Genomic DNA, 15540 nt, shown 5'->3' on the forward strand with positions numbered 1-15540 from the left:
CTCGATTGGACAATCATAAGGGCGATGTGGTGGCAACTTGTCTGCATTCTTTTCATCGCACACATCCGAAAATTCTTTATAAACTGCTGGTAACCTTAAATCCAAAGATGGGTCGCCTGAAGATGGTCCACTCAAATGCCCAGAAATTACCTCCCTAGCTGGGAAGCGCAATCTCTTGGTCTCCCAGTCAATAATGGGATTCTGAGCCTGCAACCAGGGTAAACCCAAGATAATAGGGAAGTGTGGGGAGAAAATCAGAAGGACGGGCAATTTCTCCTCGTGGTCATCTCCCATGAGAATCTTCAGGGGCTCAGTCTACAGGTCCACTGGCCCCGAGGCCAAAGGAGAGCCATCCACAGTCTCCATCAGAATAGAAGATGTTCTTTTCTGTGATCGGATTCCATATTCATTAGCAAAGGAGGTGTCCATGAAGTTACCGCTGGCCCCAGAATCTATCATGGCGGAACTGTTCACCCAATGTGAGTCAATCCAGATCTTGATAGGGAGATAGCAATGTGAGTCTTTTTTCTTACTGTATAGGTCTGAAACTGCAGAAGACAAAATAACAGCATTGATAGGTAGCACCGTTTTGGATGTAACAGAGTTCATGTCCGAAAAGTCATAGTCCGGAACAGCTGCTGCAATTCCGGGTGGCCCTGGTTCAGAAACAACGGAGTGTGAGTCTGAGAAGTCGCGTTCTACCACGGCTGAGGTTATTCTGCGAGAACGACTGGGACAATTGATAATAAAATGTCCTGACTTTCCGCAGTAGAAACATAAATTCTCCTTTAAACGAAATTCCTTCCGTTCGTCACTTGCTCGACTTCGTAGGGAATTTACCTGCATCGGTTCGGGTGCGGACTCCTGTGGACCTGGATCCAGAATCTCCTTGGGAAGGAAAGGTAGAAGCGATTTATTGCTGCGGTTCATCTCAGACCACCTTTCTAGTCTTCGTTCGGAGATGCGAGCATCTAGGCGAATACAATGATTGATGAAGTCGCCTAGAGCGGTGGTGGCCTCCGCATGTGCAAGCTCATCCTTGATAGAACTGGACAACCCCTTCTTGAATATTGAGTACTTTGCTGCACTATTCCAGGGGGTATCCTGGGCCCACCTTCTAAAATCCATAGCATACTCAGTCACTGGGCTCTTACCTTGACGCAAGTTCAGCAGGACCGTCTCCGCTGTAAGGCTACGGTTCGGATCGTCAAACATCTGCCCCATGGCGGTGATAAACATATTGAAGTCATTCAGACATGCATCATGCGATTCTATCAAGGGGTTTGCCCAGGCAAGAGCCTTGTTAGTCAGCAACATGATGATAGTCAATACTTTGGATCAATACGTAGGAAACTGTGTGGCATGTGCAGCAAAAAATAAATGACACTAGCTCAGAAATCCACGGTACTTATCTCGGTCGCCACCAAACCTGAATGGCGGTAGTTTGGGGATGGCAGGGACTGAAGTCTGGGGCTGTGCTTCCAGGGCCGCAACCCGGGCATGCAATTCCTGAATGGTCAGACTAAGTACTTGCACATCATGATTTGTTTGACCCTCTAGGCCTTCTATTCTGCTCTTCCATGTCTGCATCTCAGCGTGTACAGCGGCAGTGACATTATTAAGCTTCTTAACACGCAAGTCCAAAGTCTCTGACCCAGCGGCATCCATTTTAGCTGGCTTGTGTATCCTGTCACGATACTAGTGGATACAACTGGACACCAGTAGCTAGGTCAAAGAGACTGCAGACACAAGGGTTAAACAAGCGATATTGTATTGATGATTTGAATGCAATACAGCATAGAAGTTCAGACGAGTCTTTAGCCAATCCAACAGACAATAGCAGCAGAGCTTACACTCTCATAGCATGCAAAGTCACTGAGCAATAAGAGCACCAAGGTGTCCGACACTGACAGACTCTCTTGCAGAGCAGAAGAACACAAGCTGGCGGGAGTTCTTACATAACCGCAGGTGTAGTCAGGTCGGAGATTTCTGAAGTCGGGTGTTAGCAATCACTCGGTCACCAGGCGGGGATTCAGACATGCAGGTCGGCAGAGGACTCCGCCGTTAGAAAAGGACCAACAGGGATCGTAAGTCCAGGCTTGAGACTGCAGAGGAACAAGGTCCAAAACATAATACACAAGCAAGGAAACAGAACAGGTGCTGACTTTATATATAGCTTTGGCAGGAAGCAAGATGGCCGATGTGAAACATAAAGATCCATGTTAACTAAGGGCAAAAGAAACAACAGGTTCCAGGCCTAGATCCTGACACCCCCACACACAAAGTATGATGCTCATACAGATCCCCACACACATAATGATGTACCTACAGCTTCCCACACCATATGATGTCCCCACAGCTCCCAACACACAGCACGTTACCTTATAGCCCTCCACACAGTATGATGGCCCCACAGCCTTCCACACACAGTATGATGTCCCCGCAGTAAATTCCCCCACACGCAATATGATGCCACCACAGTACATTTTCCCGCACAGTATGATCCTCCTAAACCCCCCACATACAGTATGATGTCATACAGCCACACCACAAATGGTATGATTCTCCAACAGATTCCCACGTACAGTATGATGCCCTTAAAGCTTCCTATGCACAAATGATGCCCCCACAGCTCCCCACACACAGTATGATGCCCCTACAACACCCCTCACACAGTATAAGTCTCCACCACACAGTATGATTCCTCCACAGCTCCTAACACACAGTATGATGGCATACAGCTACCCAACATAGTATGAAGCAGCCCAGGCCTTCACACACACAATGTGCTCACACAACCCCCCTACAAAGAATGATGCCCCCACAGACCTTCCACACAATACATTGCCCTCATAGCTCCCCACACACAGTATGATGCCCCCACTCCTCCCCCAACACAGCTTGATGACGTATCGCCCCCTGCATAGCACCTTCCCCCCACACATTGTGATACTCCCCACACAGTATGATGCCCCCTCAGCTACTACCACACAGTATGAAGTGTCAAAAGTATCATCCCTTCACTTCACAGCTCTGTTGCACTGATCGGGGAAGCTCCATTGATCCAACTGCCCATAAATAGTAATGTCACTAGAGCTGACATATGGCCCCCGATTCTTCTTCCTTCTTCTACCTGCCCCTCCACCAGCCAACATGTGAGATACCCAAGTTGGGGGAGATGGGGACTCAAAGTCTAAAGAAAAAAGAAGCAGGCTTGCTGGGGGAAGCAAGAGAGGGGAGCCACCTGTGTAATTTATTAGGACAGGTAGCCCAGTAGGACTTAGCTGGAGTCTCCAGATAGAGTATGGGGATTCAGAGAGCAGCCTGAATCCTGATACTCTCCGTAAAGTACTCCGGCTACTTTTTATCTTCACTGGAGAAGATCTAGTGATGTAAATATCCAAATATGAACACTTATGTTACTAGAGCTACTCTGGGATATATATGTCTAACACCCTCCCTTCTTGAAGCATAGTGACATATGCAGGCAAGACGGAAGGGTGACAATACATTATTTTGGCTTCTGTAATGTTACACTATGGGCATGTTGATTGTGTCCGATGGAAGCTTTCTTGGCGTATAAGCTAAACAAACATGACATCATCAGATATCCTTTCAGTATAGAGATATATCAGATGGCATCCTACTGTACTTTATTTGCTTTGCAGGGCATTGATTTTTTGCACATGTATATGAATAGATCTGCAAAGTTCCATCTTCCCACAAGAAAGCAGCAATTCTTGAGCATATCACATCAGTTAAAGTCCTGAGTGGATCTCAAAATCCCCTACCTTACAATCACACACAATAGTCAATGAATCTATCAGTGTGTTTTTGGAGCGTGGAACACCTGGAGGAAATCCACACAAACATGTTTCCCTGCAGACAGTCACAGGGAAGCATCTGCCAAGGATCAATCATGACCATCGAAACATTTTGTGCACATTTGTGCAGAATTTCTTGGAGTTATGTAAGCAACAAGAAATATTAAACTTTCAACCACCAAAAGCAATGAAGTCCTTTCTATAATCAAGAACCAATTAAAAATGCACGATCCCAGGCAGCCAACGTCCCTCTCCCAGAGACAGAGCCATGTGCTCCTGCTCTCATTCTAGAACCACATGGGGTCTGTTCCACCTCTGCAACCTTTACCTCTGTAAGTATATCACAAGAAATTAGGAGACGCCACTCTTCTCTAGATAGTTATTATTATCATCAATTACAGGACGAAATATAAACATTAAAATCTTTTTATTGCATTTATTTAACACATCAAGCAACGCAGTAATCTCAAGAAGACTTTCAGTATTCCCTCGTACCATGACAATACCATTTACCACTGAATGTGGTGTAAAGCTGTGCCAATAAAAGTGAAGAAAATGTGGTAAGAAATTACCTGCGGGCATCATTTGTAAAGACAGTTAATACCCAGACAACCCGGTTGTATCTGGACAATTATAATGTAGTACTGTCGGGTATTTAATGATATCCGTCTCATGCGTGATCAGCCCATTACTTTTCTTATAATGTAGATATATCTTACTAAATTATCCCTGATTTGATTGACTGATAGTTTAGCCATGAAATAAAGGGGGTATTATCAAATTTGGAAGTTATCCCCTATCCGTGAGATAGGGAAGAATTTCCTAGACAGTTAATGGGGTCTGACCGATGTGATCCCGACTGATCCCGAGAACCTGGAGCTCTGAAGAGCCCCATGTGAACAGAGCAGTGATCAATCATGCACACTGCTCCTCGATTCATTCTTATAGGAGTGCAGAAGACCAGATCGGTGGTCCCATTAAGAATGAATGGCGCGGTGGTGCACATGATTAACCACTGCTTCATTCACGTGGGACACTTCAGAGCCACGGTTCTCGGGATTGGTAGGGGTTCCAGAAGTCAGACCACCAGTGATCAAAATGATAATAGAGAATAACTTCCAAACTTGATAATACGCCTCTGGAATAATGTATATATATGTGTGTGTCTACTCCTGAGACTTATGCTATTACACCATATTTTCCAACTCTTCGGAACGTTCTGGAGGCTACAGGAGAAAGGAATGGTCTAATGGACTTCTAAAGGAGTTGCCAAATCTCCAAAACATCTCTCCATTCCACCAGAAATAAGGTTTCCTTTGCCTGACACCTCGTTGGGCTGTTCATTTCCACTTTTAAAGGGGTACGGAGAGGATGTGGCCTCAAAAGGGGAGTGATCACCAGTAAAAAGTTCCAGCGAAATGCTTTGTGCACCACCTCAAGGTGATCCTGGACATGAGAGTTGAGCAAAAAGATATGTAGGAAACTTGTACAGTGGCCATATTGGTAGTCCATGGCCTCTGGATCAGAGCCTTGCAAACCTGCTGCTACCTGTGACATCCCCTCAATGTAATGACAACGCAGTGGGTTACTAATCAGAAGAGGCACCGGGGATGCCGCAGGAAGCAGCAGGTTCACTAGTTGGGTAGCAATAATGTGGAAGCTGGGCCAGAGACTTGCAAAACTTTTTATTCAACTCTACCGGACAGCCAATGCAAAAAGTTGGTAAGTATTTACTATAATCGTGAATTTTACCAGATATTTCAGGAGATTTGTTGGTAGAGATGGTGTGATCGATTTGCAGGACATGGTCCAGCGGCGACTCCATTAATCTGTGAACGGACTCTTACCTGACAGTTCTCACCATCTCATCTATTGATTAGCCTGGATGGAGTGAAGCCACATGTACGTCACACCGCCAAAAATGATGTGGTACCAGGCCAGTTAATCCAAAGAAGAACCACAGACACTGACAGGTAAGAGGCTATTCGCAGGGCTCCTGTATGGAGGCCACAGACTCCTGACGAAACGATTTGCGTCATCTCTAGTAGGTTTATATTTTCATGTTGTGGGTAATGTAAGATATACTCATGGTATAATACTGATAGAAAATGTTCATTTAAAAAATTTCCTGTTGTGCTTTTATGCAAGTCAAGAAAAAATAAATAATCTGAGTATATGGCCTGTATATTTCATTATTTTGTCTTTTCGAGTGTTTAAGGCAGTAGAATAGATGTGAAGCTATATCAGAAGTAGTAGATGTAATTGATAATTATGTTTTTTTTTTACAACTGATTTGTAAGCAAGGAATTCAATTCGGAGGTCTTGTGATTGGCATATGTGTACGATTTTTCCATTAATTAACTCATTTTATCAGAAAACATAAATATGGAGAAGAAAGCAGAAGAATGTTGAAATTATCCAAGTTAGAAAAATATTATCTAAAGTAAGAGAGCAAATGTGTCTTGGGTGGAAACGAGATGCAAAAATAAGGATCATGGCAGTGGGTTGGCTTTCGAAAATACTTTGTCCATGTCCCCAGGTCAAAACCAGAATCACTGAATTATTTATCTCAGTGGCAGTCGTCCACAAGTATAATAACCAGCCATCAAGGAAGTACATACCAGTGAGGCAGAAGATATGGCTATGTTGAGGCTTTTAGAGGGAATGGGCATGGCCTTCTTGGACATATCCAATTTCTACCAGTAGAGAAACTCAATCAAGTACTATTCTATCCAAACATGATTAAGTTAGTTAAGGTTTTACCTTTAATCTTTTTGAATTTAAGCTGAGGAATTCCTCCAATTGCCGCTGCTCCACTGATTCTGGAACAGTTTTTCTTTTTCTTCTATGCCCCTCCTTTCCAAAGTTATGCCCCCAGGTAATAATGGAGCAAAATTTCCCTTCATCCAAATGGGAGTATACCACAAAGATTCTTTGTGGGCGTGGCAGTGATTTGATTGGCCAGCGTCAGAGGAAAATAAGCAAACACCCACAGAGAAGTTCTGTGGTACATGCCCAGTTGGTTGAAGGGAAAATATGCACCATTATTCCCAGGGGGAATAACTTAGGAATGGAGCGGCACAGAAGAAAAAGAAAAACTGTCCCAGAATCAGCAGAGCATCAGCAATTGGAGGAGGAAATTAGATTAAATTTTAAAAAAAATCCAATGAAAGGTTCTGTTCTGTATGAAGGAATTAACCAGATGGCTATTAAAAAGTGTGGCTGGTAAAACATAGACCAGTGGTAAAATCCTTCACTATAATGAAGAGCTCATTTTTATCTTTCCTATGAGCCCACCTCTCCACTGTAAGTCATTCCCATGCCGTTTTTTCTTTTATATCCTGAGCTCGTAAATTGTAAACCAAACTTTCTCTCCATTTCCACAAGTTACATTCTCAATACTCCATGAGAGGGTGTGTAAAGTTTTCGTTATTCCTTAAGGCACTTCATGAAAGTCAGTAGAGGAGCCCTTGTGTTGATGCACACCTATCATGAAGATGAATGGGATGTAATTTGCAGAGCGACATAGAAATCCGACCAACTAAGACCATGTGGAAATCTGGATTCTGAGTTACAGTCCAAATCCATTGTTAATGTTCCATGGTTCCTTAGCTCTTGAGTGGACTTTAGTCCTCTTGATGGAACTCAACTGTTCTAACAGTATGTCCAGGTTGTCCACCGTCATTACCCTAGATAATTTTACACACAAAAACAATAGTCACCTCACAGCTACTCCTAATAATTATTAACTCTAATGTAGAACAGCGCATATAAAATCTTTTCACGCAGTTAAATATCATTCTCTATAGATCTATAGCAGCAAATAGAAATATACAGGAACAAGGAAGGTGGATAGTGCTTAGAAGGGATCTCGGCGTCTTGAGCCATGAGTCCTTCTTGAGCCTGTTGACATGCATCTAATATATTTCCACATATTTATGTCCATATGTGTCTGGTGTGAAGTTTTCTATAATACTGAAGAGTTTGTGATAAGCATTGGAAGAACAGCAGGCTGTCCAGATTTTCTTGGCCCCATCACTTCAACTGATCTGACACTTCTCCTTTTTGCTCAGCTTCCTCCTCCTTTGCTCTAGACTTCTTTCTATGAGTTCATCTTCCTCTACAGCCCTGGAAAAAAAAATGATTACAAAACCCAACGTCACCATGATTGAAATAGTGGCGTTGAGATTGGTGAGAAAATATTTGAAGGCACAGATACATACTTTCTCTCCTTGATATGTAGATCTCTCACCAGACCATCTCGCTGGTCTACAAGAGATACGAGCTCTTCGAGTAAGAGCTTTTCCCTCCGCTTCTGAGCTTCACTCTTTAGGCATTCTATAGAAAAAAATAATAAAAAATTTAAACCATGAACTCATTAATAAACCATGTAGATTTTCAACTGGATCCATATAAGAATAATTTTGCCACATGTGGACCCACATTTTTTTTTATATACATATTTAAAAAGAAAGATATTTATTCCTCCGGGGGTAAAAACGGCTGGGTTGTATGAATCGATTTTGAATGTTTCTATTAAGTTAAATATAGCTTTAGTTATAAAAAATAAAAAGATATATTGTATATATACTTTTTTTTGTTACAGTGGGTACGGAAAGTATTCAGACCCCTTTAAATTTTTCACTCTTTGTTTCATTGCAGCCATTTGGTAAATTCTAAAAAGTTCATTTTTTTTTCTGATTGAAGTACACTCTGCACTCCATCTTGACTGAAAAAAAACCCAGAAATGTAGAAATTTTTGCAAATTTATTAAAAAAGAAGAACTGAAATATCACATGGTCATAAGTATTCAGACCCTTTGCTCAGTATTGAGTAGAAGCACCCTTTTGAGCTAGTACAGCCATGAGGCTTCTTGGGAATGATGCAACAAGTTTTTCACACCTGGATTTGGGGATCCTCTGCCATTCTTCCTTGCAGATCCTCTCCAGTTCCGTCAGGTTGGATGGTGAACGTTGGAGGACAGCCATTTTCAGGTCACTCCAGAGATGCTAAATTGGGTTTAGGTCAGGGCTCTGGCTGGGCCAGTCAAGAATGGTCACAGAGTTGTTCTGAAGCCACTCCTTTGTTATTTTAGCTGTGTGCTTAGGGTCATTGTCTTGTTGGAAGATGAACCTTCGGCCAAGTCTGAGGTCCAGAGCACTCTGGAAGAGGTTTTTATCCAGGATATCTCTGTACTTGGCAGCATTCATGTTTCCTTCAATTGCAACCAGTCATCCTGTTCCTGCAGCTGAAAAACACCCCCATAGCATGATGCTGCCACCATGTTTCACTGTTGGGATTGTATTAGGCAGGTGATGAGCAGTGCCTGGTTTTCTCCACACATACCACTTAGAATTATCACCAAAAAGTTCTATCTTTGTGTCATCAGACCAGAGAATCTTATTTCTCATAATCTGGGAGTCCTTCATGTGTTTTTGAGCAAACTCTATGTGGGCTTTCATATGTCTTGCACTGAAGAGAGGCTTCTGTCGGGCCACTCTGCCATAAAGGCCCAACTGGTGGAGGACTGCAGTGATAGTTGACTTGGTGGAATTTTCTCCCATCTCCCTACTGCATCTCTGGAGCTCACCCACAGTGATCTTGGGGTTCTTCTTTACCTCTCTCACCAAGGCTCTTCTCCCACGATTACTCATTTTGGCTGGATGGCCAGGTCTAGGAAGACTTCTGGTGGTCCCAAACTTCTTCCATTTAAGGATTATGGAGGCCACTGTGCTCTTAGGAACCTTGAGTAATGCAGAAATTCTTTTGTAACTTTGGCCAGATCTGTGCCTTGCCCCAATTCTGTCTCTGAGCTCCTTTGGCAGTTCCTTTGAGCCCATGATTCTCATTTGGTCTGACATGCACTGTGAGCTGTGAGGTCTTATATAGACAGGTGTGTGCCTTTCCAAATCAAGTCCTATCAGTTAAATTAAACACAACTGGACTCCGATGAAGGAGTAGAACCATCTCAAGGAGGATCACAAGGAAATGGACAGCATGTGACTTAAATATGAGTGTCTGAGCAAAGGGTCTGAATACTTATGACCATGTGATATTTCAGTTTTTCTTTTTTAATAAATTTGCAAAAATTTCTACATTTCTGTTTTTTTTTTCAGTCAAGATGGGGTGCAGAGTGTACTTCAATCAGAAAAAAAAAATGAACTTTTTAGAATTTACCAAATGGCTGCAATGAAACAAAGAGTGAAAAATTTAAAGGGGTCTGAATACTTTCCGTACCCACTGTATCTGTGCAGAGGTCACTGTGCAGAGAGTGGGGAGGAGATGAGCTGTTATTATCACCCATTGCCATTGGTAAATCTTGGATGTGACCTCTTGTGATTGGTAATGGTCCCAAGTTGCCTCCTTCACTCGAAGGTACAGTATGATCCATGCCAATCATATTGATGGGCTACGCCATTAATATTTAAAAGTACAACCCCTTTAAAAATGTAAAATATTCACTGTCACCCGTAAATGTGTAACATTACTGAAAATCATTACATCAATTTTATTTTTTCTAGGTGTGTCAATTTAAAAATTAATTCTTACTCTTACTTATAGCCCATAAAGAGATTTGACCCTTAAAATGTAATGATACTTTACTTAAAGGGGCTGTCCGGTGAAAACAAATTATTACCTATTCAAATGATAGGTGATCACTTGTTGATGGGTGGGGGTCGGACTGCTGGGACCACCAACGATCGGCAGAATGGGACACTTTTATCCACGTTAGAATGGAACAGCAGTGCGCGTGTGTGACAGCCGATTCATTCATTCCTATGGGAGCACCAAGCTTTTTCCTGCAGCCCCATAGAGAATGAATGGAGCAGGGGTCGGACGATAATATATTTTCACTGGACAACCCCTTTAAAGAGGAAATACACCATTTCCCAGGTGTATTCCCATACTCTGGTTAGTGGTCTCACCATCTGTACACAACAATGCTCGTAGGTCTCTGCTCAAGAGTTCAAAACGCCTTTCCAAGTCTTGCTCCTCGGCCCTAAAAGAAGGAAATCAAGCGCCTGTTTAGTGGATAATTAAAGGGGTTGTTCAGCAATGTAATTCTGGGTTCATGTGCCTAGGTTTTTCCAAAGGTCCTGGTGAAAAAAATGGCAGCATGTATTATTCTCATCCGAGTTATGGTCAAGATTAGTGCCTGTGATGATGGGGAACCGTCCTTTCCTACTGAACTTTGTACTTTCTGTTCCTTTTAGATGGTCATGTCATGGGACTGTTTTATCCAATCAATGGCCAGATCTGTGACTAACACTTTACTATTAAGTTAGTGATTGGCTGCAGGAGTCACATGTTGGTCTGTACTGAGCAGGAAGTTCTGAGACTGGCGCGGGAACCTGGAAAGCATCACAGCGGGAGTGGTGTGAGATCAATAAGGTATATATCACTTATATAATTGTTTTAAATGGGGTTTCCATCTTTGGGGACAACTTTATATTACTTAAATGTTTTTAATTTGGGGCTATATTTTTTTTGCAATTGGGTTTTATTAAAAATGTTTCAGCGTTCGGTTTTTACAGCATCCTGATTTTCTTGTGCATTGAACTTTGATGCGGTCTGTGGTCATAAATTAGCTGAGAAGAGCTGAGAAAAAATTATACCTCTTCATCAGACCATCAGAATGAGCTCACTGATGTAATGTCGGTTAACTCGTTCAGGAGCCATCAATAGACAGTGCAACACAAACGCTATAGAACACAGATGTGCAACATTTTTAATGGAACTCCATTACAATTTTGGAGCCATAAATACATGCATTTAAGTAAAAAATGTCCCTAAGGGTAGACAATCCCTTTAATTATTCGGAGAGGTTTTTTTTAACTATGGACAACAGCATTTCATTGCAGGCGTATGCTACAATAATTACGTAGCATGCATTGGCTTCTACTGAGAACAGGGGCCACTGTCCATAGTTTAATGTTCTAGACAATTATCAGACCCAGGATGCATCATTATAAAGATGCCATCATTTTTTTTTGCTTTCCATTACTCACATCAACTGTAATTCATCCTGTCTTCGGATTAATGCATTTTTATTATTCACCAGTGTAAACCATTCCTGGATTAAAGCCTCCTCTGCTTCTTTGTCATTACCTGGGAAGTGAACATGGAGAGGTATATATTTCAACATATGTATTCACAGAGAAAGAATGAGGTTCTGCTGCCCCCTTATGGATAAAAAAAAATATTATATCTTTGGGTCTTGCTAAAAACGAGATTTGGAAGGGTGATTTATGTTGTTTTCTATTTTGTATTTTTTTTTACTAGTACAAGAAAGCCCAGATTATGTAACAAATTTACAGATTAGAACGGTCTATACCATTTTCCATCAGAAGTCGAAGGTCCTTTTCTACTATGGCTGCCCTAGAATCAATTTCATCCTGCTGATGTTCCAGGGCTTCAAGCTCAGAGGTGACATACTGGCTGGTGTCTTTAAGAACCTGAGAAAAAAAAATAAGGCACAGGACAGGTGGTGAGAGGAGTATTCATGACAATAGAATTCTTTCTTACTTAGATAACTAGGGAGACAACTGGGGAATTCACTTCTATTAGTAAACAAGACTTCTAAAGATTTGTTTCATAGTTGGCAACATTTCTGGTGGAAGAAGGGTTAAGCTCAACCCCATAGCGGTCCCTCTCGGTGACGCCTCCAGTCTGACTCACTCATCTAGTCTATAAATATGGTATGTTGGCATAAAAGAATAATAAGAAAAAAAATACAGACAAAAACAATAAAAATTGCAAAAAGAACTTGATCTAAGCCCGATATCTGTTTATTTCTGGATTTAACTGGTCTCAGAGATGATACTGGGACCTTGTCAAGAAAGTATGTGAAGGATACATTTAGTAAAAATGATAACATGTATAAAGCAATATAAATAAAGGATAAAAAATAATTAATAATAACAATGTTTGCAAATACCATAGTTTCTTCCTCTTTTCCTGGTGTTTCTGGTGTTGGAACCACAGTGGAAGAAGAGGATGTGGAGGTTGAAGGATGAGGTTCTGTAAAAAAAAAACCAACATATTTACAAGTTAAAAAACAATACTTTCACTATGGGTATGTAGGGTATCACTGCGTTAATCCCTTCAAGACCAGGCAAATTTTTCACTTTTGCAACTTTTCTTCTTTCCTTTCCTTTTTTTCCAAGAGCCATAACTTTTTTATTTTTTCATCTACATAGCCTCAGGATGGCTTGTTGTTCTTTTTGTGGGCAAAGTTGTAGTAACAACACCATTCGTTTTACCATATAATATACTGGAAAATGGGGAAGAAAATCCAAGTGAGGTGAAATAGTGAAAAAAAATGTAAATCCCCCATTTTTTAGGTTTAGTTTTTACACCGTTCTCGGCGCAGTAACAGTGACCTTGTTTCATGATTCATGTAGATACTTAACTTGTATAATTTTTTCAAGTGGTGAAAAAAACGCAGAACTTTATTTTTTTTTTAAAAAATGGTCGCATTTTCTGACACTCGTAACTTTTGATTTTTGCATCAATGGTCTGTGTGATAGATTATATGTTGTATGGAGAGAGTTGTATTTCTTATTGATTCCATTTTGGGGTACATACAATGTTTCGATCGCTTTTTATTGAATTTTTCTCAGTAGGTGAGCCGATGACTAAATAAACAATACTGTACTGTAAAAGTTAAATAATGTTATATTTTTCCGTCATGGTGATACCAAATATGTTCATTTTTATGTATTTTTTTTACTTCTTTACTTTTATATTGGAAATATAGGGATGATTCAAACATTTGTAGATATACTTATTCATATTTTGAATACTTTTTTAAAATTTTTATTTTATTTTTTCATTTTCCTAAGGGACTTGAACCTGCAATTGTTTGATCAACTGTAGTATATTTTGCATTACCACAGTATTGCAGTGTTTAGTAAAATTATTGATCTCCTATGTAGCCCCGCCAAAACAATTGTGCTATGCTATGTAAATGCCCCTTTAAAGCGACATTCAATAGGTTAACCAGCAGCAATCTGAGTCCAGCTCTGGTCACTGCAGTTAGTGGCACATACTGGCTGTATAACACAGCTGGCACCGGCCTGGTATGGAGCAGGATCAGGTACATTAAACGGTTATGTAGCATTATATATGTGGAGATACAGTATGGAGAGGGGGATTACATACATTTATGTACCATAAAATGGTGCTAGATGAAAAGAATCAAATGTACATGGCTTTATGAATGTGAAGATGGAAGAAAAAACAAAAGCTGCGTTCTTAGCGTGTGTTCATACAGTGTTTTTTTCCTTTGCTGAGTTTGTGGAGCAGAAACACTCAAAAAACCATGAGGAGTTCAAAAACTATGAGTTCTGATTGGAGAATTGGTGTATGATCACACTAAGTTCTTTCACTGAGTTGTTTTGAGCAAAAACTGAGCAGAAACTCCAAGTTTTTTAGTAGTTTTGAGTTTATTGAGGAGGATTGGGAGAGTTCCCACTCAGTTTCTTCTCCGAAAATTCAGCAAAGAGGGCCAACACACCCCATAAGGCCCAAAAGAGACCTTAATGAGACCCAAACTAGGCCCTAAATGCCTAAAACTGCCTGTGATATCAGATAACATGAAAGAGTGTGTGGATAAGAGACTCTTGAATAGCAGTGATAGTAGTAATTTTCTTGAATTACAAAGCTCAAGAAATCAGGTAGCTCATTTCCTATGCCACTGACCACTGATAATCTGGGAAGAAGGCCTTGAACTTGTTTCATGACTTTTTCCAGTGACATCTGTCTCCTGTAGAGGGAGATAAGACAACATGATCAAAAAACCCAATCAAAGAACTAATGAAAAGATTGTATAAAACCACTGTACCCTCTACTGAGCTCACCTCATCTTGAGAAAGTGACTGTGATCGAATAAGAGAACGTCGTTTCTTGACTAGGTCAGCATCACGCAGATGACCTAGACCACCTGCCTTTCGTGGAGGAGCAACTGGAGCCGATGCTGAAGATTCTCCCTCATCCAGGCTCATATCTAATAAACCCCCATTGACGCTTAGTCTCTTTTTAACGCGAGGTGGTGGAACTACCCCAGAAATATTCTGCCCTTTCTCAATATTTGTTGTTTCCTGTACCTGAGACCCAATTGTCCTCTTTTCCTCGGTGGGGTATCTTGGTATACTTTCCACCGGGGAATATATTGGCAAATCCTGTTTCCCAGAAGAAGCCTCCGGACTTTGTGGATCATCTGTGACCTTTTCTTTCTTCTTGTGCTCTTCTCCAGTTTGACAATCAAGGACTGGCTTTTTCTCTGAATGCTCATCAGAGACTATGCTCGAGAATTTTTGTTTCATAGACTCAACATTTAAGAGGAACTTGTCACTAGTAGAAGGTTGTGAATCAATATGTTCCTCAGAGGTGGAACTTTTAGTGCTTTTTTCCAAGGACACAGCATTTTGTTGCTTTGACGTAGAGTTCAACTCTTTGGGTATTTCAGGGACAGTCTCAGGTTTCTCCACTTCAATAACAGTCTTAGAGGAAGTAGGTAGATTATCAAGATCCTTTTTTCTTGTAAAGTGAGATTGTATTTGGCAAATGTATGTAAGGATGATAAGTTTGTCTGGGACAGCGCGAAGCAACATGTCTGATGGGGAGAGAAGTGGTGGTATCCCAAGAGCAGCAAAACCATCATAGGCCTATAAGAACAATTATGAATATAAGAAAAATGTACCATAAATTTTCC

At 41.1% G+C, this 15540-nt stretch overlaps 1 protein-coding gene across 2 annotated transcripts in view; it reads right to left on the reverse strand.

Moving 5' to 3' along the window:
- Positions 1 to 5494: 5494 nt before the first annotated feature.
- Positions 5495 to 15540, reverse strand: part of EHBP1L1 (EH domain binding protein 1 like 1) — a 98713-nt gene continuing 88667 nt past the window's right edge. For both annotated transcript variants that reach the window (XM_073658369.1, XM_073658368.1), the window contains exons 12-19: positions 14687 to 15493; positions 14529 to 14592; positions 12763 to 12845; positions 12160 to 12280; positions 11834 to 11933; positions 10751 to 10824; positions 8048 to 8162; positions 5495 to 7952 (exon numbers count right to left, since the gene is read on the reverse strand). In XM_073658369.1, the coding sequence (XP_073514470.1) occupies positions 7865 to 7952; positions 8048 to 8162; positions 10751 to 10824; positions 11834 to 11933; positions 12160 to 12280; positions 12763 to 12845; positions 14529 to 14592; positions 14687 to 15493 (1452 nt within the window). In that variant the 3' untranslated portion in view covers positions 5495 to 7864. The remainder of the gene's footprint in view (positions 7953 to 8047; positions 8163 to 10750; positions 10825 to 11833; positions 11934 to 12159; positions 12281 to 12762; positions 12846 to 14528; positions 14593 to 14686; positions 15494 to 15540) is intronic.

Source organism: Phyllobates terribilis, unplaced genomic scaffold (genome assembly GCF_046119375.1).
Source record: "Phyllobates terribilis strain yellow unplaced genomic scaffold, ASM4611937v1 Scaffold_13__5_contigs__length_258822181, whole genome shotgun sequence".
NCBI lineage: Eukaryota > Metazoa > Chordata > Amphibia > Anura > Dendrobatidae > Phyllobates > Phyllobates terribilis.